At 53.0% G+C, this 27115-nt stretch overlaps 1 protein-coding gene across 2 annotated transcripts in view; it reads left to right on the top strand.

Annotated features, from left to right (window-relative positions):
• Positions 1-4526: 4526 nt before the first annotated feature.
• Positions 4527-27115, top strand: part of NECTIN1 (nectin cell adhesion molecule 1) — a 104558-nt gene continuing 81969 nt past the window's right edge. For both annotated transcript variants that reach the window (XM_050910968.1, XM_050910967.1), the window contains exon 1: positions 4527-4649. In XM_050910968.1, coding sequence (XP_050766925.1) covers positions 4568-4649 — 82 coding nt within the window. In that variant the 5' untranslated portion in view covers positions 4527-4567. The remainder of the gene's footprint in view (positions 4650-27115) is intronic.

Raw genomic sequence — 27115 nt, 5'->3', positions numbered from 1 at the left:
GCCTTTCAAGTCGCAGGGCCTTGCCAGACCGTGTGTGTGCAGGCAGCCACTGGAAAGCGGCCACTGCTTGGGACGGGGAGCGGAGGCACAGCCCCAGACATCAGTGGAGGAACTGGAGTTCACCAGCGTGGGGGAATTCCTGGGAGACATTTCCTCCTCCGTGGCAGGGAGCAGCCCCGAGGATGGAAACGCAGTGGTCCCCTGAGGGCTATCCATCAGCCCAGCCCCATTGGTCCTGGGCATGTGCTGCCCTCATCCCAGAGCAGTTAGGAGCTGCATTACGAAGATTTGGACGAGCCATTTTGCCCTGACTCCAGCCCAGCAACTGTTCAGCCCCAGGGAAGGATGTGTATCAGCTTGCCAGGGAAGACCCCATCCAAAGGAGCTGTGTCATTGCAGAATCCTTACCAAACCCATCCCGTGTCCTCCTGCACATTGCCAAAAGACTGTGCTCAACCATGTTAGCCAGTGGGAAGGATTTTGGGAGGTGCGCGTGAAACATCCTATTACAGCAGGTTGCTGCAGAGACGTTACCTCACATGACAGCATCAGCAGAAAACTCTTGTGCTGGCTGAACAGCCAAAATGCTGGGCGGACAAAACAGTGCTCGACTACAAGCAAGCCTTTTTTTTTTTCTGGCCAAATGTTGTTTCATGCTTTAATTGCAATTTTCAAGAACTATATTAGCATGACAACTTATGTAAGTGTCGGCCAAGTTACTACACCGTTTCTAGTGTCTGTGCCTAAAACAGATTTCACAGGGGTGTAGAGGAAGGGGCTTGTGTATCTTTTGAATCTCTGTTCTGATGGCTAGCTGCCATCTAAAATGAGACTTCTACCATCCCTAAAAATCAAGAGGGGGTAAATATCACTTCTGTACAGTATAAGGAGTGATTTTCCTTGGGGAAGGGAGGATTCCTCACAGCCCAGTCCTTCAGACTATCTGAAACACCAAGTGGTTGGTTTTTTCGCTCTTTGTTTCTAGTGGAATATGTTTATAGATTTATGAAAGGGATTTCTGAGCCTCAGAGTGGTTCATGTGTTCCTACACTAGGAGTGGAAAGGATTGGCAACCTTTGAAGCCCCTGCCCTATTATTGCAGGCACCATGGTATATAAAGTAGTTAGGGCTCCTCCTCCACTTCTCTGGCTGGGATGTGCTTTAGAAACCTACTGCTGCAAGGGTTAGAAACAAGGAAAGAAACAGTCGGCTAAACCAGCTGATATAGCAAAGCAGAAGGCAGCCCCATCAGCCCCTCAGAGGATATGCACACAGAGACCTCCCCAAATCAAAAAAATAAGTATGATGCAATTAAATATGTTACATATTATGGTCTTCCTCCCCTAGAAATAACAAAAAGTGCCAAACCAAAGTATTCTACTCCTGCCTTTCCTGCTCATGCAGAAGGCCCCTTGGGCTTCACGGAAATTTTGGACTCACAAAAAGCTGCAGAACAGGGGCCCCATGGCACTGTGTAATAAATCTTAGAATTTAACAGCCAGAACTGTGCCAAATGTGATGGGTTTTGCTTTGCGCAGGATCATGAAAATAATACATTCTGGCTCAATAAGTTAGGCCTGATGCACCAGGGCTAATGGTCTACTGCTGCTGCTGCTGCTAATGGATTTACATTTTTGTCTCAGATGTTTGAGGTCTGTGATTTGGGAGGCCAAGGCACAAGGCTCTATCAAATCTCCCCATATTCTTGAAGGAAAATCTTAATCGTACCCCAGACATAGCACTGAAATGTCACCTTGCTTAGATCAAGCTATGATCAATCCCGAGTTTTTCTTTTTGCGATTGATTTCAGATTTGAGTTTGCAGCAAACCGGGGGGGAATTTCGTGTGTTTGCCATGTCTGTTCTGTGTCACCCGCAAGCCCTCAGGAACAGTGTTCCCCTTCCTAGCCCTCATAGTGAACAACTCAGGCAACTTCAGTGTTTGCCAAACTATCACTGCTCCCCGTGGCCAAGCAGTGCACCAAAGGGTTGCCCAGGGTGAGAACAGACCTGCCTGGTGTACTGCATAATCACAGCTTTGGCTATTCTCTTTCCTTTCACAGGGGAAAACCTCTAGCTGCTGGGCCTGTGAAGGAAACCCTGAACGTGTGAAGCAAGGGTAACCAACCCAAGATGTTTTTGCCTGGATTTGCAGAAAGCTTAAAACAATAATGCTGAGGTCTGGCCTGCCCCACACATCTCAGCAGAGGCTAGCTCAGGTGCCAGTGGCAATACATTAAAAGGGAGACGGGAGACTGTAACACTGGGAAAAATCTAAGTCAGAACATTGTGTAATGTGGGGGACTCGATCGCAACTTGGAGGGACCTGCCCAGGGGAGTAATGTCTCATCAGAGGTATCTCTTTAATGGAGTCAGGAAAAGAAATAATGAGATTTTATGGATTAAAGGTGAAACTAGCCAGATAAACACTCCAAGGACAGGAAAACCAACCACTGAAACAACTGTTGCAAGGATGCCGGGAGCTCTCCATAGCTTGCCTGTCCACAGGGAGAGGGGGTTGCGCTCCTAAGCTCTGGCCTGCAGCTTTACAGAAGAGGCAGGAGGCAGAAATCATCAGGGCAAGTTCAGCAGCCTCTGCTCCACAAGCAGAATGTCCAGAGGAATCCCAGTGGCCTTAAAGTCTGTGAATCTATTAACTAAACCTCATTACTATGTAATAACTTTTGTTATTTTGGAACAAACCTTGTATCTGGCTAATCCGCTTTGTTACAGAGCTGCCCATCCTTCCCTCGAACAGGAATTAACTTCTAAAGGAATTAAAAGGAGGAGGAGACTGCTGAAAGGGTCCTTAAAGGTATCTTTTTATAGCTGCTGGCTGCCCCCCCCCTTTCCTTTTCCACTCTGTGTGGTATCCTTCCCCACTGATTCTGTCCTTTTCTGCTTGCCAGGCATTGATTTGTTCCTGTGTTATTCTAATGGAGCTTGAAATCAACATGGCTTTGTTGTTGGTTGTTGTCATTGTTGTTCACATCTTTGTTTGGGGTTCAGCATCCTTGTGGAGGCCAGGGCAGCTCAGGAGCTGGCATTAGCAGGCTAAATACCTCCTTAGCAAAAGATCCACAAAGGCTGTGTCTGTGTCCATAGTAAGGGCTGTTATAAAGCACAGCAAACCAGTGCCTCCCTCCTCCACTGCATCAGCCCTTGTGCTGATTCTGAATCCCCTCGCTTATCAGCGCACACAGAGTGTGTCCAGAACAAGCTCCTTCTTTCAGCAGGCCCCGCGAAAACGCTGTATATTACTTAGGATCTACACCCAAAGCATTTATGAGTGTAAATCTAGATTCCATATGATAGCTATGTCTATTTCACGCGCAGCTTATGTAAGGTATTTCTGTACGTCGTACCAACGGCCAGATAGGATGCTGGCAGTGACAGCAGCCATGGCCTAGGCGTTCCACCATCCGTAAGGGAATTCAGAAAACAAGCCTCAAGTCCACAAAACCTGGGTGCTGAGGCAGAGCCGAAAAGCACCTTAGGAAGCCTACAGAGAGGCGGGCGCCCTGGGCTCCGAGATTATCCCCTGCAAGTACGCCGGACACTCGCGGAACAAAAGACAGCCGCCAACAGCAGCCAGCTGGAGGGGAGAAGAGGCGAGGGGCGAGGCCGGGGCGCCCCGACCACCCCCACCCCCTCCCGCAAGCCGAGGCGGGCAGACGCCGGAGCCAGGCGCAGCCCCGGGGAGCGGCGATCCCGCCGGCGGCGGGGCGGCTGCCGGAGAGCGGCCGGCGGCGGCGGTGCCGGGCTGCGGGGCAGGCAAAGAGTTAACGCTGCGCCCTCCTTCCGCTGTGCACTGACATCACGCAGGAGAGGGCGAGCGCCGCCGCCGCCCCGCCCGGGAGTGTGTGCGTGTGCGTGTGCGTGTGCGAGCGGGCGGCCGTGCCTTGCAGCCCGGGCAGCCCGCGCCCCCCGCCCCGCGGCCGGCCCGGCCCCGCGCCCCCCGCCCGGCCATGGAGCGCCGCAGCCGGCCCGCCGCCGCCGCCGCCGCCGCCGCCGCCTGAGCGCCGCCGGGCTCCCGGCGCCCCGCGCCCCGGGAAGCGGAGGGCGGGCAGCGGGCGGGGGCTGCCGAGCCCCGCCGCCGGAGCCACGGGACCGCCGCGCTGCGAGCGGCGGCAGCAGCCCGCGGAGGGCTCTCCCTCGCTTGTCTTTATTTCTTCCCCCCCCCCCCCCTTTTTTGGTTTTTTTTTTTTCCTTTTTCTTTTTATTTTTTTATTGCATTTTCCCCCTCCCCTTCGCACTCGCCCAGCTCTGCGGACGTGCTCGCTCCCGGAGGAAGGCACCCGCGCTGCCCCGGCACCCGCGGAGAGGGGCCCCGCGCCCCGCCGAGCCCCAGGGCCCCTGCGGATGTGCGAAGCTCTCGTCCGGCCGCCCGTCCTCCCGCCGGCTTGCCTGCTGGGCGCACCACCTCTTTGTCCTCCTGCGCCTACATTTTTTTAGTTTTTTGTTTTTTTTTTTTTTAAGCAGACCTGAACATCACCGTGGGTGGGGAGGGTGGGGGGCCCAGCGACGCTGCCAGACCGACCCCTGCCCATTTCTCCTACGGAACTCTCATGGCTTCACAGCTGCAGACAAGTTGCCGTGCATCTTGGTGGACTATCGGAGTTTGCATCCTGGCGGCCGCGCTCCTACCAGGTGAGCCGCTGCCGGCCGGTCCCCCACGGAGGCCGTGGGCTCTGCCGCGGCGCTGCGGGGCTCGGGGCAGCCCCGGAGGAGGGCTGCGGGGTGCCGGTGGGGGAGGGGGGTGCGGGAAGTGCTGCGGCGCGGCGGGGAAGGATGGGATCGGCTTTTTGGGGTGCGCGCCCGGGTCTGGAGCAGGTGTGGAAGCATCTGCGTGAGGGTGGGAGAGAGTCGGGGCCGATTTCGTCTCTGGCTTGGAGGTCGTGGAACAACACGATCGTTTGTTTTGGAAGCAGCTGCAGGCAGTGGGCTCTGGAGTCCTGGGAGCTGAGGCCGTTTGTTTGCTTTTTGGATCGAGCAACGTCTAGCGAGGCATAGATAGCAGACAGGCTTCCCGGGAAAGGGAGCCACAAGGCTGGGTAATGAGCACAGATGTTTCGGAAGGAGAGATGGAAGGTTTCAGCTGTCCAGCATCCCCGAAATCCCCGCTCCCCTCAACACACACACTTCCCACGGGCTCTTTTGCGGGGAGGCTGGACTGCTCCCAGGTTTCAGACCTTCCTTTCACTGCTTTTGCACTTGGGTGCCTGATGGCATCTGATCCATCCCTTTGGTTCTGAACCATCCCTGGAAATGAGGAGATGGGCAAAGATTTGGATCGACTTCTCCTCAGCTCATTCGACCTACCCTGGCGGTTGCAGAACAGCCCGTGTGTCCCCACCCCAGGGCTTGGTCCTGCCCTGGGCTCTAGCACAGCTCTTCGAAGCAGGAGAGTGACCCACTTTGCGAAGTGCCCTGGGGGGGACTCTTTTATTCTGCTCCAGTGCAGAATGGGTTAATGCCACCCTGGAGGGCTTTCCGGCTGTCGGAGACATGGAAGGGGGACCAGCAGTCTGGGTTTACAGTGCTTGTGAATGAACTAGGAAATGCAAATAGAACCGATGTTTGCCTTTTTGAGGCTAGGCTCCTGGTGGCTGGGTCTGGAGTGCATGGCAGCGGGCACATGTGCCACCCCCGGGTCGGTATCCAGCCTTCTGCAGGGGTAAGAGGCAGCCTGTGCCTGCAGAAGGAGTGAGATCTGCAGCTGGAGAGAAGTTACAGTGAAGGCAGGGTGGAATTGCCTCCGCTCCTCCTCTCATTGGGCTGGGGCAGTGTCCTAGAAGAGCAGCCAGGCAGGCTGGACTGTGGCTCTGAGATGTGGCTGCAGTTAGCAAGGTCTGGGCCAAAGGACTGGCCATCAGAGCAAATGCCAGGGCCCAGGGTTCCCTGGTGCTAGCAAAGACAGAGATGATAACATCCAAGGCATGGGAGATTAACAGAGCACAGTGACTGGATGGTCCAGCTAAAATGGATGAGGACAGAGGTGAAATGGGAGGGGGAGGTGGTCAAGAAACCAGGGAGACTGTGAGAGGGAAAAGTTGACAGAGTGATGAGAAACCAGGTCTGGGTATACCTCTGTATTCCTAGGACAAAGGGATCTACTGTGCATTGCAAAAAGAGGTGATGGAAGGGACAGCCTCGGGCTCCCTGCACTCCTCTGTGCTTCCAGGCAGGTGCCTGACTGAGCTCTGGCTCCTCACAAGGAGTCTCAGAACTTTCCATGCCATTCTTCACCTAGTCTTCCCTCCTTCTCATCCCTCCGCTGGGCAGCCCCGTGCAGGAAACCCTCCCCGCAACCCTTGGGAAAGGCACTGGAGGTGGAGTAATGCTGTGGTGACTGTGCTGGGTAAACCAAAAGGGGTTTATGCTCCCCCAGTCGCTCTAGGAATTGGTTTCACCAAGGAGGCACACAGACAGTGACTGTGGGGTAGCCTGGCATCTTACCTTGTCCTGCCGAGACTTTTTTCCCCCACTTATCCTATTTCTGGCTGTTCTCAAGGCTTTTCTGCCAGCAGTCAGGCAATCTCTTCTCCTGCCACTCTGCAGTAGCCTGGTAGTTTGTCTTGCACTGTCCCGCTGACAGCTCCGTCAGGATAAGCCAGTGGTGCATCTAGTGGTGCCTTGCCAAGCAAAGGGTACGGCCAGCTCTGCAATGCTCTGGGAAGATAATCCTTCCCGACCTCTGTCCGTGATCACCGAGTACCCTGCAGCCTGTGTGGGCGAGACTCTCAGCTGGACCAGTTTAGTGGTGGATGCACCACATTTGCAGGAATGACCGATCCTATATTACGTATTTATTCATTCATTTGTTTCATTCATTTGTGCGCTTATTTGTACTATGGATGCATCCCAGAGCTGCAGGGAAGGACCAGCACAATACTGTGCTAGGTGCTGCACAAAGCCACGGCAGACTGACAGTCCTTACTAAACCACAGGTCTGAATGCCATACTGAGGCAGGTAGTTCCCCAAATTGGCAATGCATTGTGCCAAAATCAGCTGAGAGTATATATATATAACAAGCCGTATGTAAGCTTTGAATGCAGACCAGGTTGCTTATCAAGGAGAACGGGAGAGGGGAACTTAGGATCCTCTATTATAAGTGAATTAGTAGCTGTGGACTTTGTTGGAAAATGTGGTTCGGTACCTAGCACCCAAGAAGGATGACAGGAAGGCAGGAGACACTACCTGCTTTCTGGAAAACCTTTCATGCTCATCTGATCAATGCCATTTCATTTTGTTCCCATCCACGTATACTACCTCCCCCTTCTGACAATGTTAGCTTTTTTTGTGATAAGGAAATAAAAGTTCCCTGCTGTAAAAGCTGTAAGGAGTCTCTTATAAAAATCTGCTTTACAAATTGTCTTTAATGTGATCGGCTCAATCGTCCAGAACGGATTCAATTCAGAGTTCCTGCAGCCTTCCATGCAAATCTGCCTGCCCGTCCATTTGGAACCATTAACCAGGTATCAACTCAGGCTACGGCATTAGGGTTTCAAGATATTGATATGAATAGGGCTTATTGAAAAGCCATGGGGTACTGGGGAGGAGAGATCCTGGGCGGCTGATCTTTAGAGGTTAGGAACACTTGTGGTTAAATTTATGCTTTACAAGTCTTAACAATCTGTCTGTTTATCCCCGCCATGAAACTCGGTACAGCTTGAGATGCAGCCACGCAGAGCAGAGGCATTCATCTTGTGCTTGGTCCTGCATCTGCAGATCTGGGCCTCTATTACCAAACGCTCCCCTCTGTCTGAGGACAAATTCCTGTCTGCTATCACTGGGCTACCTCTTGGGCTCCGAGAGGGGCCTGTGAGTCTTTCTTTGCAAAGTGCTTTGAGATCCTCAGCAGGGGATAGCTGGAGAGGTGTCTGAAGCTTTTACACAGGGTTTTTCCATCACGGCGCTTGAAAGCGGCATTGACTGAGCTGTGGTGACCTGGAGGCCTTAGGTCAAACTTGGCTGCAGCTGGAGGCAGGGTTCCTTTCTGGGGAGGTACGACAGCTCTCTGGAGTCCTGGGAATAGTCAAAGTGTGTTACTGCAGGATCTGGTCCACCTTGTAGTCTATAGAGCTGCTTTAATATCCCAAAGCAGCTTCCAAAAGGCAAAAAGTTGCCAGAGTTTTGTTCAGCCTTTGGTTTGAGTTCTTAGTTGTTATTTTTTCTTTCCCCCACCTATCTCCTCCCAAAACTCAGAAACAACAACATCAGGCTATTTCAGGAAGCAAAAGTGTGTCTTTTGCTGATATTTTCTCATTAAACCTCGCTTGTTGCGGTGGAACCGACCCATCGAGTTTTAACCTGGCATGAATTGATGAGCTCATGAATGTGTCAGTGTGGGTGAGGCGACAGGCTGTACTGAGAGCCAGCTCAGCCCACAAGCAGGAGGGTGTCTGCCCCATGGCCAGAGCCAAGGGACGACCGCGGTTAATGCTATTTGCTCTCTGAACCGGCATCGTTAATCAAGCAAGAGCTCCCGGCCCAGTGCACATGGATCCATTTGCAAAGAGACATACAGAAGCAGGCACATTACCACATCCAGCAACACATCTAGCGCGAGGCAAATGCTCGCAATTAACTGGTGGCTGACAAGATGCCGATGCTGGTGGAGCCTGGCACATCTCTCCTCGCATCGCCCCTCCTCTGGGCTGCAGCTGCACCAGCCACAAAGCCAAGTTTACAGGGAGGCACCAGAAGGATCCTTTGGGCACCGCTCATACCTCACCTGAATCACGAAGGGAACCAGAAGAGCCGGTTGTCGTGACCTGCTTCCCAGGCCTGCGTTTCCACTGGCACCCCTTGCCCTCTGCTAGCACCGCTAAGGCTGGGGACAGCAGGGACACCCCATCATAAGGCGGGAGGAGGGCAGCGAGTGGCCACCACTAGCCAGGGGAAGGCTCTTTCCCACCTCCAGCGCCCTGGGGAGTTACACAGCACCGCCGGTAGACAGGCATGTGGGTGAGATGGTGGGGCAGCGCCAGGGGAAAAAGATTTTTGGAAGAGCAGAAGTCAGGCTGCCTGTGAATGCTGCAGGGATGAGTTGGTAAGTCCTCAGATGGATGGCCACAATCCTCAGGGCCTCTGAGAAAAGGTTTGCATCTTGCAACATCATTGCTCGAGGCCGTGATGGCTCTTGCTCAGTCCTTTTCACAGGCCAGCAAGGCATATCGGTGCAAAAAGCAGAAACAAATGAGAGAGGGACAAAGGTACTCCAATCTGAGCAACCCCTAGAGATCTTCTTGCTTTTTCAAATACGTCAGATTAAATCAGGGCAGCTCTGATGCAGGGTGAGTTGGTGCCGCCAGCCACTGGAGCTGGGACCCAGTTTCCATTTGAGACACCTATTGTGTTAATTACCAGAGCACAGCCATCCCAGCACAGAGAATTCAGAGCTCTGCAGTGAGGGTTCCCTAACCCAGATCATTGTTTCAGGTGAAAATTTGTTTAACTAAGGAATGAAACCTCTCATGATACATCCCCTTGCTTTCCTCCTGGCTGCTGTTGAGCCACAGATATTCTCCTGGCGTTACAGTTTTCTTCGCTTCTGCCAGTGAAGGTTTAGTCCAGGCTAGACTGATAGATGTACCCTCCCAGCACACATGCACGTACCCTCCCAGCCTGGTTTTCAAGGGGAACCCCTCAGCTCCATAGCAGAAGAGAAACTCCTGCCCAAGCTGCTCAAATGCAGAAGTATCATCCACAGAAGGAAGGACAGTGTCCCCTCAGTCTGCAAGTGAGAGCCTGTGGCAGCCAGACATGCATCTCCCTGTCCTTCCACTGTGTCACCATGCTAGGTTTAAAGTCGTGCATTTACAATCTTGTCTGTGTCACACACAGAAGTGGGAAGCAAAATTTGCAGGTGCGAGGGCTACCCTTCCCAGCACTGTGTTATTTTATATGCCCCGTGCTGTCATTTCTGTGTGTCCCTGCCTCCATGGGCACCCGAGAAAGCGTGGGGAGTTTAACGCCTTGCTGTCCATGCACGTTTCTCCCCGTCTCTGGGGCTGATGCAGCCGTTCACGCAGGCTGGCATCATAAAAGCTGCGGCAGCTCTCGGTTCTGCAGCAATCCCAAGGCAGATGAACAGCAGCTACTGGGCATGAGATGGGGAGAGAGAGCTTCAGTCCCTTGCTGTTTGCCCAGCCCAGGAGGACAGGGGGTCCCAGGCTAGGGAGGCTGCTTGTGCCCTGCATGGCACAGGTCTGCAGTGGCTGGGGCCAAGGGGAATCTGGCCAGCGGTCTCTTGTCCCTTTGGCATCTCTGTGGGGTGCTGGGGATGGATAGGAGGAACTGACCCAACTTGATGAACCATCTCTTCTCCATTGCCCCACAATAAAGCTGTCCCTGCAGGAGGTTTATAATCCTCCTTTGACATTATTTGGTGTGATGCAGGAGGAAGCCTTTCTAAGCACTATCCACCCAACTCTGCCTCTCTCCCTCACTCTGCTCCAGGCCTGCCCACCCTGGCTCTGAGCCAGTCCAGTTGGAGACTGGTATACAGCACTGCTTTCCCTCTTCATTTGACCTACAGGTGGGCAGGGGAGGAGAGCTTAAGGAGAGGCAGAATCCGTGTGACTCTCCTCCCTGAAGGAGAAAACACAGGGATGGGGTTTTCTGTTCCCCATCCCAGCCTATTTGCCTTTCTAACTGCAGGAAATAGCAAAGTGCCTCCATCTGCTCCCGACCATGCAGGGATGCTACAGAAGGACCTGCAAATCACATCACTGCCTTGAAGCAGCGGCAGGTACCAGATGGACCACCTGGCTATGAGACAGCAGGTGCTCCCAAGCCTGGTTAGTCAAGAGGACTCTGCCTCCATCTCTCTTCTCAGCAGTTCTCTCTCTACCTGGGAAAACCCCATAATTAGACTGATTTTGAGTCTATTTTTCCTTTCCCATGGAGGATCCATTCCTCCCCCCGTGCTAGAGTGAGGCATCCGGAGGCATGGCCAGGAGTGACAGAGGGTCCATGCAGCTCGCAGCCAGTGGCTAACATCCAGCGTTTCTGCTCTGGTGACAGGCGAGAGCGGTTCCCAGCACAAAGGCCCATCTGTACGGGAGATGAGGGGGCTGGAGCAGAGTGCCGTGTGGCCACCTGAAAGCAAAACCAGCCTTGTTCTCTGTGTGAGGCTAAAGACATGGTATCAGAACAGGCTGCTGCAGAGGAGGGTCTGTAGCCACATCATGCGGATCCAGGGGGGGCACTGGATGTCAGCTGGCCTTATAGGTATCTACTTTTTGCACTGAGGATCCCACACTTGCCAAAATCAGGTTTCATTTCTTATCCCCTGTCAAGATACCCTCTGGACCGAGGAGGATAGTGCTTGAGAAGCTTTGCATTGACCATTTTCACTGTCCCTAGGAAAGACAGCCCAAGGGGGCAGTCTGGGGGCATAGTTCTGGCTATGGACTCAGGGTCTAATGCTAATGTGTAGAAGAGGCTGGTGGGACACAAGAGCTGAAGTAGAGGCCTATAATTAGAGACTGTTGTGCTGAGTGTTCTCGCAAAGCCAGGGGTTACAACTGGTCCATGACAGGCAGAAGTCATAGACGTAGGGGAGAGTTTAATATGATGAACAGGGTGTACTCAGAGGCACATACAGAAGTTCAGGAGAAAGGTCAGGGTTTCCATCACGGTCTTCTCCAGGTTTCTGTGTAGAGCAGCTTGATACACGATGGTTATGCTGGCCTGTGCAAGGCACTGTGGCACTCAGGGCAGGGGAAAGCAGCAAGGGAGGAATGAACCCTGCCCCGTCCTTGAACAGCCCAAACAAATGAGCTAGCTAGGCTCAGAGTCTGGGGCTGGGTGAGTTATTAGCTAACTCACCCCTCACCCAAACCCATGGCTGTGACGGAGGTTCCCCCTGCCTTGAAATATCTTCTCACCCTCCCACTGGGCCAGGACTAGAAACGAAGAGACTGTGCCGGTGTCTCAGTGTGCTACAGCCCAAGCTTTCCTAACTAACTGCTGGAGCTACAGCCGCTGTGCCAGAGACTGATGAGTGCTATATGCCCAGCAAAGTGAATGCTGGGGTGGGCAGGAGAAGGGTGCGCATTGCTGCCAGCACGTTAAACATCCATACAAAGCCTGCAGTCAGGAGTACACTGGTTTCACTGGAGAATTCAGCTGCACCAAGCTATGGCTACTTTTTTCTTAGGGAGAGGCATCTAATGGGCTTTACTCTTTGACTTTTCCTGGGCTGGATAATCAGCACTGAGACCCCTTGTAGGGAAGCCCAGAGTTACATTCCCACCAGAGTAGTTGTGGTGATGGCCTTCCTAGCCTGGGGGTGCCAAAACTAGAGGAAATGTTAAGGATGGATAATCAAAGTCGGTTTAGGGGCTGTAAGTATACACAAGAAAAAGATCACCCCTGTTCCGAAGAGATTGCAGCACACAGTATTTCCTTGCTGCTCTTGCCTATGTCACCTTACTCACTTAGCCAAGGCTTGTGCCATTTGAGAAGCAATGTTGTTTTAAGGGCTGAAACAGAAGGCAGCAGCTAGTGATTTGGTGGTGTACAGTGGAGACAACTGCACAAGCTGTTCATTACTGGGACTGTTCATGCTCTTCCCCTTGTCAGCTGCACCGGCACGGTGGCTAGGGACAGAGCTGCAGGAAGGGGTATCTTCTGGGTGCGGGGGAGAACCAAGGCTGTGCCCATTTATGGTCATTAAGGATCAGGGATGTGTTGCGTAGCAGCATCCTTGCCATGCTGTAATTTATATCAGCTGCCAGTTTCCATTGGATACAGGACCCCTCTTGGCTCTATAGGCAGTGCTGCTGGGTGCTGTTAGTCTGCGCATTGCACCCTACAGCTGGACACGCTGGAGCTCTGTGTATTTTACTCGGGAAGGATGAGTTCATTTTTGTGTACCAAGGGGCTGAGATCTAGGTAGTAGGTGCTGAAGAAAGGGCAGTCTCAGACCAGCCCAGGATCCAAATCTACAGGACACCTATCATCACGACTTCAAAGCTAAGTGCTGTGCTTGTTGTGTCACATTGGTAAAGCACATGGTGTCTTACGAAAGGCTTTAGAAAAGGCTTCTTGCTTTTCTCTTCAAGGCCATGGTTATGAAAGACACTCATGTGCACCAACATGTGTACCAGAGTGCCACTTCTGTCCTGGTGTTTGCCCCTGTGCAGGCACATCCACCTGCTGCCAGCACTCCCCTCTCCCTGGCCTTGCATTGGTTTTCTGCTGTCTCCTGGGGGGAAGCAGGGCGAGGAGGGCGGCGAGAGGAGGGGACCTGCTGCTATTGCTTGTGGCATCTGCAGCAGCCCCTCTTGCTGCCCAGCCCAGGTGGTACGCTCCAGCTGCAGGCGGGGATGTGAGACCCAGACCTTCAGGGCAGCAGCAATGCCCTCCGTACTGCAGGGCACGACGGCTGGGGCAGCCTCTGAGCATCTGCTGTGCGCTGAAATCGGGGAGAGGGCTTGCAGGGGAGCAGGGAGAGGCCAGGAGCTCTGTGTGTGCTTATGAAGAGACTTTTACTAGTGATGGGGCTGAGCTTGCCAAACGTATCTCATGTGCTTGCGTTCAGCAAGAACCCAGAGAAAGTGGGGGAGGGCTTATTGGGATCTCCTTGCAGAGGGAGTGATTACAGTGTGCTCTGATCTTTAGAGGCAGCTTGTTTGGGGATTTGCTTGATGCTCTGATGCCTAATGGGTGTGCTCATGTATCCCTTTGATACAAGCTGAATAGGATCCTTTTGGGAGGATGACAGCAGTCCTGGTAAGGGGTGGGAGGGATGGGAGGCAGAGAGGCTTGCACAGAGCACAGCTTGTAAAAGGGGAAATGTTCTCAGTGCCTGAGGACCCGGGAGGGAATTAGGAGCAGGACTGAGTTTGGCAGGAGGAAAGCTGCAGTGCTTGCAGAGGAAGGCAGTGCTCTGGCAGTTTATCTTTGGGTCCTCTAGGACCCCCCTGAGAGCAAGGCTGAGAACTCTTACGTTGTTATACCTCCTGTGGCAGACTGTTGCCATGCAGCGCCGTTCAACCTGTGATCAGTCTACCTGTAATCAGTCAGCCGTTGACAAGATTTCCTAGATGACTGCCAAAAAAGGAGCCCACCCCACTCCCCACCCTGCACAGGGAAGGAAACGCTAACCAACTGGAGGAACAACAAAGCATCAGAAAGGAAAACTGGCCTGGCGATCCTGCACAAGCCGATGCCTGGATTTCCCTGCCCCAAAGCTCAGGTGGCCTTGCCATGCAGAACGGCTGGGACACACTGCTCCAGCAGGCAAAACACCACGTGAGGCTCTGCCCTGGCTCTAACTCCAGGGCCGTGTCCTTCAGTTGACATCCACGAGCAGGTCCCTGTGCCCTGATGTCCCATCCCCGCTGTGTCTGGTTACATGCTCGGGCTCCTGGCCCAGCAAACCAGACTGCTGTTCCCGTGAGGGTGCTGCTGCGTAGAGCCATGTCATCTCATCTCCTATGGGACATTATCCCAGACACCAACTAAGCAGGGACAGTGCGGAAGTCACCCCTCAGGATGCAGAGGAGCTGATTTGCATTTGCTACTGATTCAGTTGGGGACTGAACTAGCAATTTGCCAGTGAAAGAACCTTTATCCCCTGACTGCCCCCAGTCCTTCTGGGAGTTTGATTTCTCAGTTTACAACAGAAGGACGGTGGTAGGAATGAATTCTCTGGGACTAATATGTCCAGCTATCACACTATAGAAAGAAAATTCTTTCTTTCTTTCTTGGCATGGCAGGAACAGACTTTCAAAAATGTACCCTGATTTTTAAATACCCTTTTCGCCTGTGGTATAAATACTAAAATGTGTTTTTTTCTCTCCCCTCTCTCCCGGAGTTTAAAAATATCGCTAGCCTGGGGAGGTGCATCTTTCAGTGAGATTTATAACGGCTGCTCTCAAGTGATGTGGAAAATGAGCCTCCCTCTGCCCCGTCCAGCCTGGCACCTTCCAAGAATTTATTTCCTTTATTTGCGTGAGCCTAAGAATACTTAGAGGCTGCATCTCCGCCCAAGCACTCTAATTATTTAAGTTTTGTTTATGGCCAGTCTCTGGGGAGGTGAGTAGGTCCAGGCTGCCGATTCTTCCCTCATCTGGGTAATTCAGCCCTGCATTACTGCCGTTTGATAATGATCAACAAATCACACATGCTCTATCTATTGCCCGCTATGCATCACCCCAGCTCCGCAAATTGGCCGAGCCTTCGGAGCTGGTGTGAGGAAGACGTGCGTGGCCTCTTGCTGGCAGGGCTGCTGCACATAGGCAGGGAGCAGTGAGCAAGATGTGGGCAGGGGTTTGTGAGTCAGCGTAGTGGGGAGCTTGCTGGGGCAGGGACTTTTGCACAGCACCTAGTGTGGCAGGGATCCTGACCTAGCTGAAGCCTTTAGATGCTATCTCAGCTTTGCTTGAACTAGGGCTAAGCAAGAAGTAGGCAGCTTCCTATGCGAGCACAAAGCTTTGGCTCATTCCTGTCCAGCCACCCGAGTCCTGGTCAGCGTCCCATGCCATGCCCATGCCAAGCTGCGGCATTGCTTATCCCGTGATCCCCTGCTCACTTTTGTCTCTGGCAGCTGGTGGGAACCCCCTGCCGTGGGGGTAGCTGAGCACTGCTGGGGAGGCAGGAGCCGGGGATGTCAGGAGGCAGCGAGGAGGAGGCACCCTCCCCGTGCCCCCGCGCTTGCTCAGCGCAGGCACCGCTTGGCTGAGGAGGGAGGCTCCTTCCTCTGCACAGCCAGGTGAGGGTTTGGGTTCTGCTGCTGGCCAGTGTCCAGCTCCACAATCAAGCTGTGGCTGCCTCTGGTCTTAGCCTGACTCTGCATCTCCTTCCCGCAGCACCTGCTCCACCAGCACCCCTCAGTCCCCATCTCTGTCTCCCTGCTGTGCCCAGCCAGGTCCCTGCCCAGCTGGGGGGCTGAGGCTGGCTCTCCCATTAACCTGCTTGGCCAAAGGCAGGCCGGACTGTTTCGGCAGCGAGGGGCTCTTTTCCCACCCCTGTGCCAAAGCTTCCCGGCCCCAGTCTGATCCACAGGAATCTGTAGTCTCTGGAGGCCGCGTGGTTGCCAGCACCTCTGCTCCCGTCAAGCTCCGTGATAAAGAGAGAGCGAGAGAGATTTTGATTACATTATGACAAGCAACAGAGAGATGGAGTGAAAGCTGCAGTCTGCCTATTGTAATTCCAATTAGCAGGGGTAATGTGGCCAAAGCCTGACAGCTGTATTGATCCAAACTTTGTACAGGGAGAACCTATAATGCAGTTTTCAAAGGTCCCTGGGGCATGGGGCCAAGCACATGTACAGCTGTGGGGCAGGAGAGGAGAAGAAAGGCCTGTTTATAATGGAGCACATGAACAGGCAACTGCATCTTGCCATCTGAAATGCCAGAGCCAGCCTGGTAGCTAAGCTCTCTCTAGGGCTGGATTTGCCTCAAAATCTGTGCTGCAAAATCCCCTTGAGCCCCTTAGGACTTCTTTTTACCCGCATGATGAAGCAGGTCTTCTTGGTGTGCACGTGGCATGAGTTTGTCAAGACTCAGTTTCTTCTCTAGACAGAATGTACCCAAGTAAAATAAACCAGCAGTGACCTCCCTGCTGGGGAACAAAAGCCCAGGGCTGCATGGGAAGGGGGGAGGAAGGAGGAAGGGGGAGTTTCCCTCTTGCACTTCAAGGCAACTCCTCAAGGTCAGAGCTGAGGCACGCTGGCAGAGACTGTGGGCAGGCTGTTTGTGCAGATGCTGTCTCAGCTGTACCCTTTCTGTGGCTAAGGGGAGGACTCCAATTTGCAGTTTTGCTGGTATTGATCTGAGACCTTTCACTAGCTCTAAACTCACTTTGGAAATAAAAGGCTAAAATCATTCTTTTTAGGTATATATATATTTTTTTTTGTATTCTTGACGTCCCAATTGCTGCCATGCCTGCGGAGTACCTTATGGTACCTCACTGGAAATGGGAATATCTGCTGCCTCACACTGACTTCTTCCAGGCGTGAATCAGCTTTTACTTAAAGGGAAAGAATGGCCTGGAGGTGATAGCAAAGGCAGGCTGAGCTCAGAAGGGCTGGCATCATTTCTTGGCTTTGCCACAAGCTCCCTGGAATATCCTTGGCTAGCTCACTTCACCTCTGTGTGCCTTTCCTTGTCAAAAGCTGCCTGTAGCAGTCCCTCTCTTCTCTGCTCATATTGCCCTGTGTCTGCAGAGCGCCTTGCACAACTGATCTTGCCGACGTTACTCTATACAAGCAGGAGACCATTTGCAAAGCACAGGGAAAGGTGACTCCCCTTTATTTTGTCATTTTTCATAGGAGCCAGGAGCCAACAGCTCCTTGCCCAGGGATTTTAGAAGACAAGAAATTGTTTTGCATAGATTGATGTAAAAATAGTCTGTCAGTGCAAACACTGGATCCAGTTTCTTCCTGCTCTGAGTGTGTGATGTGTGGGTTGACATCATGGAAGTGGGTGAACATGGTCCATTAGCTTCCCTGCCTGGTTTAATTCAAATGCCTCTTGATTTCTCGCTCCACTAGTTTTCCATTTGGGTCACTTCTGGTTTCCAGTCACTATTTGGGGGGTTGCAGGTAGGTGAGAGGTGTGGGCTGGACAGCCCTCCACACCCCTGCTGCCCTGCCAGCCTGGGGCAGCTCCCACCCACACGGGCTCTTTGCTGGACAATGCACCGGGCAGGACAGGTGACAGGGGTTTATGTTGTGCCCTGTCCTTGGTGGATTTGCTGTGAATGCTGAGGCAGGAAGGATGGCTGCATGCTGGGGACAGTAATGTAAGTCTTCAGATATCTGCAATGTGTTTTGCTTTTGCCACTAATTTCCTAGGTGGCTGTGAGCAAGTTTCATAACACCTGAGTTGCCCCATTGTAGGATGCAGATAACAGAAATACCCTGCCTGTTGCATGAACAAGCACTTCAAAAACTCTGCGGTCCTTCCATAAGAGGGGGCAGGTAGCAATGCAAACCCAGGCCTTATGAGCCATCCAACTTGTTTCACGTGTAAGCCATCACATGGTACTGATTATAGTTGCCTCAGACAGCAGATGGATTTAAACAAGTGTCTTTATGCTATAAAAGCTTTCCAGTCTATCTCCTGGGTTGATAACAATTTTAGCCATATGCAAGAGTTTGTAGTATTCCAAGGCTGGGGGAAACTTCCCTAGGAAGATGTGTACCACAACAAGCCATTTCTTTTTGTGGCCAAAGGAGCTGCAAGATACATTGAAGGAGGGAAGGGAGGTTCATATCCAAGATCCCTGGAAGTTTGGAGCTGCGACACTGCAGCTCAGTGTAAAAGCAAGGAAGCAGCAAGCTCAGCAACTGCCTCCTGCCTGCCCCAGAGTCTCTCTGCATCCCCCTCCTTAACCCTCCTGCCCCAGTGTGCCCCAGCAAACCAGGCTGGGAGTGTTTCAGACTGGATGAGTTATTACAAAATCCTGATCAGGACAGAGAGAGATGGAGGGTTTAAAGTTCGATAATTGTTAATTATTACCCAAGCTTCCCATGAGACTTTCTCGGAAAAAGACATGCCTCTCTTTTGCAAAGGTGTTTCGTGGAACATTAGTCTCTGTCCTGGCCATGCTGAGTCCTTTCTCTCTGCCTTCTTTCTGCCTCCAGTGGGATTAATAAAGAGCTGCTGGAGAGCTTCTTATCTAGCAGCTGAATAATGTTTGTAATACAGGGAGGGGAGGCAGCTTTGATCCGGGAAAGAGAGCCCAGGGAAAAAAAAAGATGGGCTATTGAGGCAGGGGGAGGGTGTGGGCCAGGCTGGGCTGTGCTGGCGCGTGGGAAGCGGGCATGGCTGCTCCTGCACCCAACCTGTTCTGCAGAGAAAAGATGTGGGTTTCCAGGGCTTGTCAGGCTAGGGAAGAAAGGGCTGAACCCAGACGCCAGCAGAAAAAAAATCTGGGAACCCCCTCTGAAGGAGAGGAAGCACAGAAAAGGGGTGCTGCGGACAACCCTGTCCACACCAGGAGGCTTTGCAGCCTCCCACGAGCTGCTGCCCTGGCACAGACCTCCCTGGCAGGGTGTTGCTGCCCGGCAGCTCCTGCTCCCCTTCTCTCACCAGCAAAAGTGGCCACATCCAAGCTGGCACCAGTGCTCCCGCCGGGCGGGAGCCCGGAGGCAAAGGGCCACACCTGAGAGGCAGGACGGGCTCTCGCTCTTCTCACGGGTGTGGGCTGGGAGCCGGTTGGGCCGGGCTGGGCCCCCGAGGCCAGCATCTCTGTGAGCGTGCCAGGGCCACGGGAAAGGGAGCAGCTTGGCGCAGGAACGGTTGGCGCAGGGAGAAGCGATTGCTGTTAGGCAGGAGGGGGTTTAGCTCCCCCCTCCCTGCAGCACTCCATGCAGCCTCCCAACACGCTCATCTCTCACCGTAGGACCGTCTGCTTTCCGTCCCCAGCCTCTTCTGGCCCTTGAGCCCTGAAAAACACTGCTTCCCAGGTGGGACGAAAGCTCCCCGGGACTCCGTGGGCAAGAAAAGCAGCTGTCTGCTCCCCGTGTATCTGGGGACAGGGCTGCAAAACTCAGCCATGATCCACAGAGACTGAACTTGTCTGGAGCTAAGGAAGTTGTGATAATGGTGGTAACAGCTCCAAAACTGGCGCTGGAGAGCAAGTGTTGCTTTGGGTTTTTCAGGAGAAAATGGGCCTGAGCAGTTGAGACAGCCTGTGCTAGGAGCTAAGGTTCCTAAAGGAAAAGCCACTTCTTGTTATTTTTTCTTTCTTGCAACAATGTTCCTTGGCATCTTTAGCCTACGTTTCCCCATAGAGAGTCCTTCCCCTTTGCAGGTCCAGACAGCTTTGTAGGCTTTGAAGTGTAGTTTCACACTTGCTGCTTTCCCCCAAAATGCAACCAGTTATGGGGCTGACCACACCAAGCTGTATCAGGTTTGCAGCTCACTCTGCAAACCCGATGAGGAGAGAAGAGGTCTGTGCCCCTGAGAAACACCCTCTTCGCTCTGGGTGCCTGGGGCACGCCTGGCTCCTTCTCTCAAATGCTCCAGAGGAGTCGTGGGTATCTCCCAGGAGGGTTTCGATGTTGTTTGTCTGCTCCAAAGCCCCACACCACGGCCCCATGTGGACAGGCTTGACAGTTAATCCACAGGGAGATTAGTGGCTGAGTTTTATCTTCACCCACCCCAGTCCTCATCCCTGGTCTGCTCAGATGAATCCGTCTGGGAGACCCGGCAAGGCTGTGCCAACTGAGCCCTGTGCCTGCTCACTTCACAGATGAAAAGGTGTGGCCCCCATGCCCACCGGCTGTGCAATCCCCCGTTTTAGGGGGTGAGTTTTGCTAAAGGTGGGCAGGGAGATGCTCCAGATCTCTGAGACAACATGGCTCTTCCCATAGCCAGGGAAGTCCAGGTCATGGGATGGTGGGTCTCAGAGGGTTCATGCCCCTTGGGAGGGGAGCATGCTTGTCCCTCCCTCCTGTGAGGCCACCCCGAGGTGGCACCAAGCCTACAAATGTCTTGCCATGGCCGGAGGACGAGGGAGAGGAGCACGAGGGGGGCGACCTCCCTGTCCCCCCAGGCGTGTGGCCAGGGCCCGCTCCTGCCCTGCCCCACGCCCCTGCGCCGCTCCCCCTCGAATTGGGATTTGGCTCGCCAGGACCATCTGTTCCTTTCGGCCCGTTGCCATGGAGACGGGGTGGCTTGAGATGGGGTTTCACCAGCAGTGGCTGGGGACACTGGGAAAAAAATCCAGGCAGGGAAAAGTCTTCCTTTTTTTTTTCTGGGCAGAAATGAGGGGAGAGGGAGGGATCCTCCCGGCGGAGGCTGCGTCCCTTCCTTCTTCCCCATGCCCCCCGCACGGCTGTCCTGTCCCCAGGCTCCTCCTGCTCACCCCCCTTTCCCTTCCTGTCTCTCCCTTTCTCTCCAGTTTGAGTCTCCCGTGCATGTATGCAGTAGCAGCGAGATGGGCTGTGGCTCTGCAGGTGTGTGCTGGGAGGTGTCCTGCCTCCCCCGGCACAGCGGCAGGCAGTGAGCCGCAGGGTGCTGCAAGGAGGGGCCGCGGTGCCTCCCCAAGCAGCCGCGCTGGGCTCTGCCTCTCCCCCAGCCCTGGTGCTGTTCCTGTCTAGCACCCATCACTGGCACGGGTGCCGCTGGAGCACGCTTACTGACTGAAGGGAGAAGCTGTCGTAGTCCCCCACAAGCTGTGGCTGTGTCTATGTCCACGTCCCACCACTTCCCCACTTTCTGTCTGGGCTGGTGGCTCTCAGTCCAGCAGTAGCTCAGGCTGAAGTCACCTGTGTGGTGTTGAGCACAGGGACGTTCAGGACGTCTGCTAGTGGGTGGCTTGGTTTGTGCTCGTGCTCAGCCCAGACAGTGGGAGCAAGATTTTGGGTTCCTGCTTGCTGGGCTGTGGTCGGGCCCCTCCTCTCCCGATGCAAAACTTGTGGTTGCATGGGAACATGTTGGCTGGTGGGCAAGTGTGGACTGGCAAATGGGCTGAGATCTGCTGCTGGCAGTGTAGACGCGACCTGGCCTCCTGCTCTGCCTCTGCGCCAGCTGAGCCCAGGCCGTGTGAGGAAGCTGGGCAGATCCCCTCGCCCTGCCCATGTATGCAACGAAGAGGAGACTGTGGCAGTTTGGCTGTTGGTTTTCATGCAGAGTCACTTATCAGACCAAGTTACTCCCAGTCTTTCTCACTAAATAAGCCTGGAATGGAGAGTAAGTCTGGTGAAAATGGTGCCCAGCTATTTGTGTATGTATGCCTGTGTCTGCGTGTGTCGGTATATTTCAAGTGGAAATGGCTTTAAAAAAGAAAAAAAAAGAGGAAACAATAAATAACTCTCCGCTTGTAGACAGTAAGATCTGGGCTAATGTGTGACAGATGAAAATGAAATGAATGCAAAGTGACAGATTGACAGAAAGACAGACATGTTTTTATGCTAGTTTAGCATCCTGATAGAAACAGAAGATAATTCAGGTTGCAAAGGACCTCAGGAGGTCATCTATCTACCTACCTACTGAAGCGGATGGGTGTGGTAAATGCCCTCTGTCAAGGACTCAATACCCCTTCACCTTGTGGCAGACACACTAGAAGGCCGCTCTCAGTGGCAGGGCTTTGCAGGGCCACGGCAGAGAGGAGCTGCGCGGCCAAGCCCAGGGCGGTTCCTGCACGCTGATTGCAAACTGAGGGTAATGGGGCTGTGAGCAGCGTGGGCCCTGAGAGAGGCAGGGGGTCGACAGGCAGCAAGTAAAACAGTAGCAAGCTGGGGGAAGCCTAAACACAGAGCTCCTTTTGGGTACGATACTTGCTGGAAGGGCAGTCTGGGGTTTTCGATGATGAGGCTTTTTGTTTGTTTCTACTAAATCTAGGGAAACGGGATTGATGAAGCGAGTTATCACTTATACCTTTGTATTGGAGTCCTGCTGTGCTGGCTGCAGTCCCAGCTGGGAGATTTTCCGATCTCTGGCTTTACCCCTGCACCGGACATGTCTCTGGACATGTCTGCTCCCAGGGCAGTAAGGCAATAGTAGGCATTTGGGGCCAGAGCCAAGTCTGCTGCCTTGAAGATAAGTCTTGGCTTCCCAGTGAGAGCTGTGGGAAATTGAGTATCAGACTTGAGGCTTCACTGACCTGTTCTGGGAGCTGAGAGGAGAAACCAGGGGCTTGTGTGGCCCTTGTGAGTGCAGAGCTGGCTTAAAGTCACCTTTTTCTTCCCCTTGTATCCCAGATCTGAGTGCAGCAGGACTGAATGTCACCTGTTCCCTTGTGACTAGCGATTTACAAGCGCTCATCCTACTTCTTGTTTGCAGAGCAAATGCCCTTTTCCTGTTGGCTCTGCCCTCCCTGCAGTGGGCAATCAGCATATTCTGGTCTTGAAGCTTCTCCCAGATTTATGAGCTTGCTCTTCACCTTGAAAGTAAGGCTCCCTTGCCCAGAGAAAGCTTTGAAACCCAAAACACCAATTGCTGACTTAAGCAAACACCATTGATCCTCCAGCAAGTAAAATTTCTTTCTTTTTCCTTTTTAGGACACAGGTTGTTGAGATTTTGTTGTTGTCCTCTCTGTATTTCTCTTTTTCTCTGGAGACATGAGTCCCAAACGGTTCTGAGCAAAATCAATGTGATTTGAAAAGAACTCATCGGTAACACTTATGGGGGATATTGCCTCCTTGCCAGAGACCAACAAAAACCCCACAAAAAACTCCTCTCGGTTTCCTCTCCCCTTGAAAAGCAAGGTTCTTTAATTGGCTTTTAATCTGGGGAAGATGAGAGCTGTTTGCATTGAATTGGTAATAGGGGATAATATCTTACCCTGAGTGATGGGTTATTTGATCTCTGTGCGTCAGAAACCTGAGCATATGTCTGTGAAATCAGGCGGGGGGCGGGATACCAGGGCTGGCTCAGGGCCCAAATAGGAGCACAGCTGCTTTTTTATTTCCAATAATAATTAGAAATAAGATGGGGAACAATAACCTTTTGTCCTGTTGCTCCAGGGCATCAAATGATACTAGGAAGCCTGGGGAAAAGCCTTCAAAGACATGCATGGGGCATACAAGGGGTGTTAACACTACCTAGCCACTTAATGGGACAAAGCCGAGCCAGTGCTGCAGGCTGCCCCACCTCAGCCGGGCTTTAGCGAGGCCTCGAGTCACTGAAGGCTGCAAATACCTGCCTGAGCAGATGCACAGCAAGGAGGGCAGCTCTGCTCCGTGCAGCCCTTCATCACTTGCTTAAGTCTAAGCACGTGAGGAGCCCCAAGGAGAGGCACCTGCATGAGTGCTTCACGTCATGGGACAGCGCCGGGCAGCTGCCAGGGGTACAGCGGTGAGCAGACCTGCACACCCACTGCCCACCAGCACACTGCTGGTTGGTGCATGCCAGACAGTTTGGAAACAACCCTCATGCCCGTGCTACGGCCCTTCTGCCTGGGAGCAGGAGGAGGAGGAGGAAAGGCAAAGGCTGTACCGTCCAGAGAAATGTGCGATCATTTTTTTAAAACAGACAAATCTCTGTCATGGTGTGATCAGGTGTTTAATAGGGCTGCAAGAAATGGGCAGTTTTGGCATGGGGACATTGTTTTGACCTTGGTTCCCACTGGTGTCCTACACTTGTGCCCTAGCTGTAACTGCACGGGGCCAAACATTGCAGCAACGGCAGCCTCATTGACCTCTGCGGCTGCAGGCTCGCGGTGCTGGCCGAGCACTGCTCAGAGCAGCAGTCCTGCCACGGGGTCTATGCCTCTTGCACACACTCACCTCCTTCTGTGTCTCTAAATGTCATTGTCGGGCCTCTGCTGGTCCCAAACTGGGCTTTGAAAAGGGGATGAAAGGGGGATAAATCAGGCAGTCACCAGTTTACCCTCCCAAAGTGATATTAGCTCTGCAGGCATCACAGAGGTTTTGTAGTGAGATCCAAAGTGAAGATCATTGACGTCATTAGCCTATGGATTGGGCCTGTAGTCGGTTCAGTCATGCGGTGCAGGGAGGAGCAGTAGGTGCTGGGAGGCATGTGGGCCTAGGAGAGCAATGCACCGACAGCGCCGGGTCCCTGAGCGCTGAGCCCAGTGAAACGTGCTCTTAAATGCCTCCTGGCTTCAAGCTGACTCAAGCACACATGGGAAACTTGTTGATGTGGATGACACCGTTCATTCCTGGCTGGTTTTGTTTGTTTTGTTTTGTTTCTTGCTGCAGCTGCCTTTGGAGCAATAAATAGCTGTGGATCTTGCTTGTGGTCTGTGCAAAGTAGTTAATATTTAATCAGAGGTCTGAAGCTGGATTTGTTTGGTTGGCAAAACATAAAAATTGCTTTTTCTGGTTTTAGAGCTAGGCAGATAGGGCCAGACTTTCAAAAAAGCTCAGGGTCAGCTTTTAATTAATCAGTTTTTTTAAGATTGTAGCACACTGGTCAGTGACAGGTTTTCTAAACACCTCAGCTCCCAGCAAACCACCCTGATAAATGTCAAAGCATCTGAAATCACTGGCACCCAGCATGCCCCTGGTGTGAAATATTATTTATAGAAAAAGTCCTGCTGACACATGCTAGCAAAGTGCTATCTGCATGCACTCCCCCTTCTCCTCTTCCTTCTTGGGGTTTTCCTCCAGGTCTGTTCACGTGGCTGGATTCTGCTCCCCAGGATACAGGTAGGAGGCGAGAGGGATATCCTTCCTGCAACAGGATCTAGCTTCCTTAGGAGGTCTTCCCTCTGGCTTTGTTGGTATTAGGGATCCAGGCGCTTTACAACTGTTAGTGTAGAAACCCTGCTGCAAACTCCTAAGGGAGAAAGGTTGAGCTTTGATTCCCCCATTAGCAATTCCTGCCACCTACAGAAATGTTACCAGCAGGTATCTACAGTAGGCCTCCATGGCCAGGCTATCTGGAGCATTGCTCCACTTTTCTTCTTCTGACTCCTTCAGATCAAGTTCAGAAAACAGAAGAGGCTCACAGGCTTTTGAGGGGGCTATTGCCAAACTGGAAGGTGGCGGCTGTAACATTTAGAGAGAAGCATCTAGGAATGCTCCTTGTCCCAAGCCCTGAACCTACTGGAGTACCAGAGGCAGGATACCGCTCACCAGCTGGTCTGCAGCATCCTGCCTCTCCTGGTCCCTGTGGAATTTTATTGCCCCTTTTGTCCTTTCATTTGGGAAAGACACTGGCACACCAGCCCTAGAAATTTGCTGTTCCCCCTCTTCACCTTAAAGTACACGGTCTCTTTCCAGGGAGATATGAGTGAACGCTGCCTGTACTCAGACCCCACAGCACTGTGTTAGCAGAGAGTTCAATCCCTGCTTGATGGATCCTGTCCCTCTGCAGGGCACAGCTCCCAGGTTGGATCCCATTTGCAACACTTCCATGTTGACTTTGGATTGCTGTAGAAATTTGGCAGTCCATGGGGTTCTCCAGTATATTTTGCAGTGCCAGGTCTCTGGATTATTATCCCTTGAGACTAAGCAGTGGGATGGCCAAGACTTAGCCAGCTGGTGTTTTCATTGTGTAGGAGGGCATGGTTTACTTGCGAGAAGGACCAAGCACCAGCATGTCAGCTCTGTTGCCTGATGATCAGAACATCATGCCTGCTAAAAACCAGCGATTGTATTAGGTCATGGAGTCCAGCAGTCCACCTCCAGGGGCCAGTGCCTTGTCAGGTCTTGTTTCTGAGGGTGCAGGGTTTTGTGTGCTGGCCTGTTGGTGGACAGTTACGCAAAGAACAGAGACCTTGGTTCTGACCCTGTTGATCAAAACACTCCCTGCTGGCGCTGTAGCACAGGGCTGACTGAAGTGTAGCTACCTGTGAGCTGCCTGTGGGACAGATCTTTTCCAATCTCACCTTGCACTGCCACATTTGTCAGTGTACAGGTGATGCTCAGTGCAGGATCCAGCCCGCAGCCCTTTCTGCACAAGCGCAGGGGATGCAAGGCTTGCAGGATGGGGTTAATGCTCTGCCAAGGCATCCTTTGTTCTGGGCAGGCTGCTGAGGTTTGGAAATGGAGTGCTAAGAAGTGAACACCACAAAATATATACGTCCACATTTTATGATGCTGCTTTGCAGTTTCAACAGCTGTTCCATTTGGAACGGATGAACATGTACTCCGGCTTAGTAGGAGTCAATTAAAAATAAACCGAGGGAGAAGGATTGGTGTTGGAGCCCAGCGACGCTCATCGGACATAAAAGTTGCATCCTTTCAAGCCTGGATTTCCACTCCAATTTGCCACAGGCGGCAGGATCTAACTCGGAGCTCTCATTAGCATAGAAATGCTGTTGGTTGCTCTGAATTCCTGGCCCCACCGCTTTGTTCCTGCTCACGGCAGGAGCAGTGATAAAACCGCCTCCCAGCTATCCGTCCCCTCCCCCTGCACACCCGGGGCCGGTGCAGAGCCGGGCCGGGAATGGCCGCCCCAGCCGCTCCGCTCCCCTTCCCCCGATGCTCTTTGTGCGAGGGGCCGGATCCAGGGGCGGGCGGCTGGGGGGGGCGGCGGATTGCCTTCGCCTCCTGCGGTGTGACACTGCTGACCGGAGCGGGGAGGGAGGCTTCGGTGCCTGGCTACCCGGGCGGATTAGCCAGCAGACAGCAGACATCTGCAGGGAGCGGGGATGGGGGCAGGGCAGGGCTGCTGTCTTTTGTTGTTGCTTTTTTACCTTAGGTGACCAGAGCGTGGCCATCGGTTGCGGCCAT

Source organism: Gymnogyps californianus, chromosome 25 (assembly GCF_018139145.2).
Source record: "Gymnogyps californianus isolate 813 chromosome 25, ASM1813914v2, whole genome shotgun sequence".
Taxonomy (NCBI): Eukaryota; Metazoa; Chordata; class Aves; order Accipitriformes; family Cathartidae; genus Gymnogyps; species Gymnogyps californianus.
The sequence above is the reverse complement of the archived record's forward strand: the minus strand, read 5'-3'. Positions and strand labels throughout refer to the sequence as shown.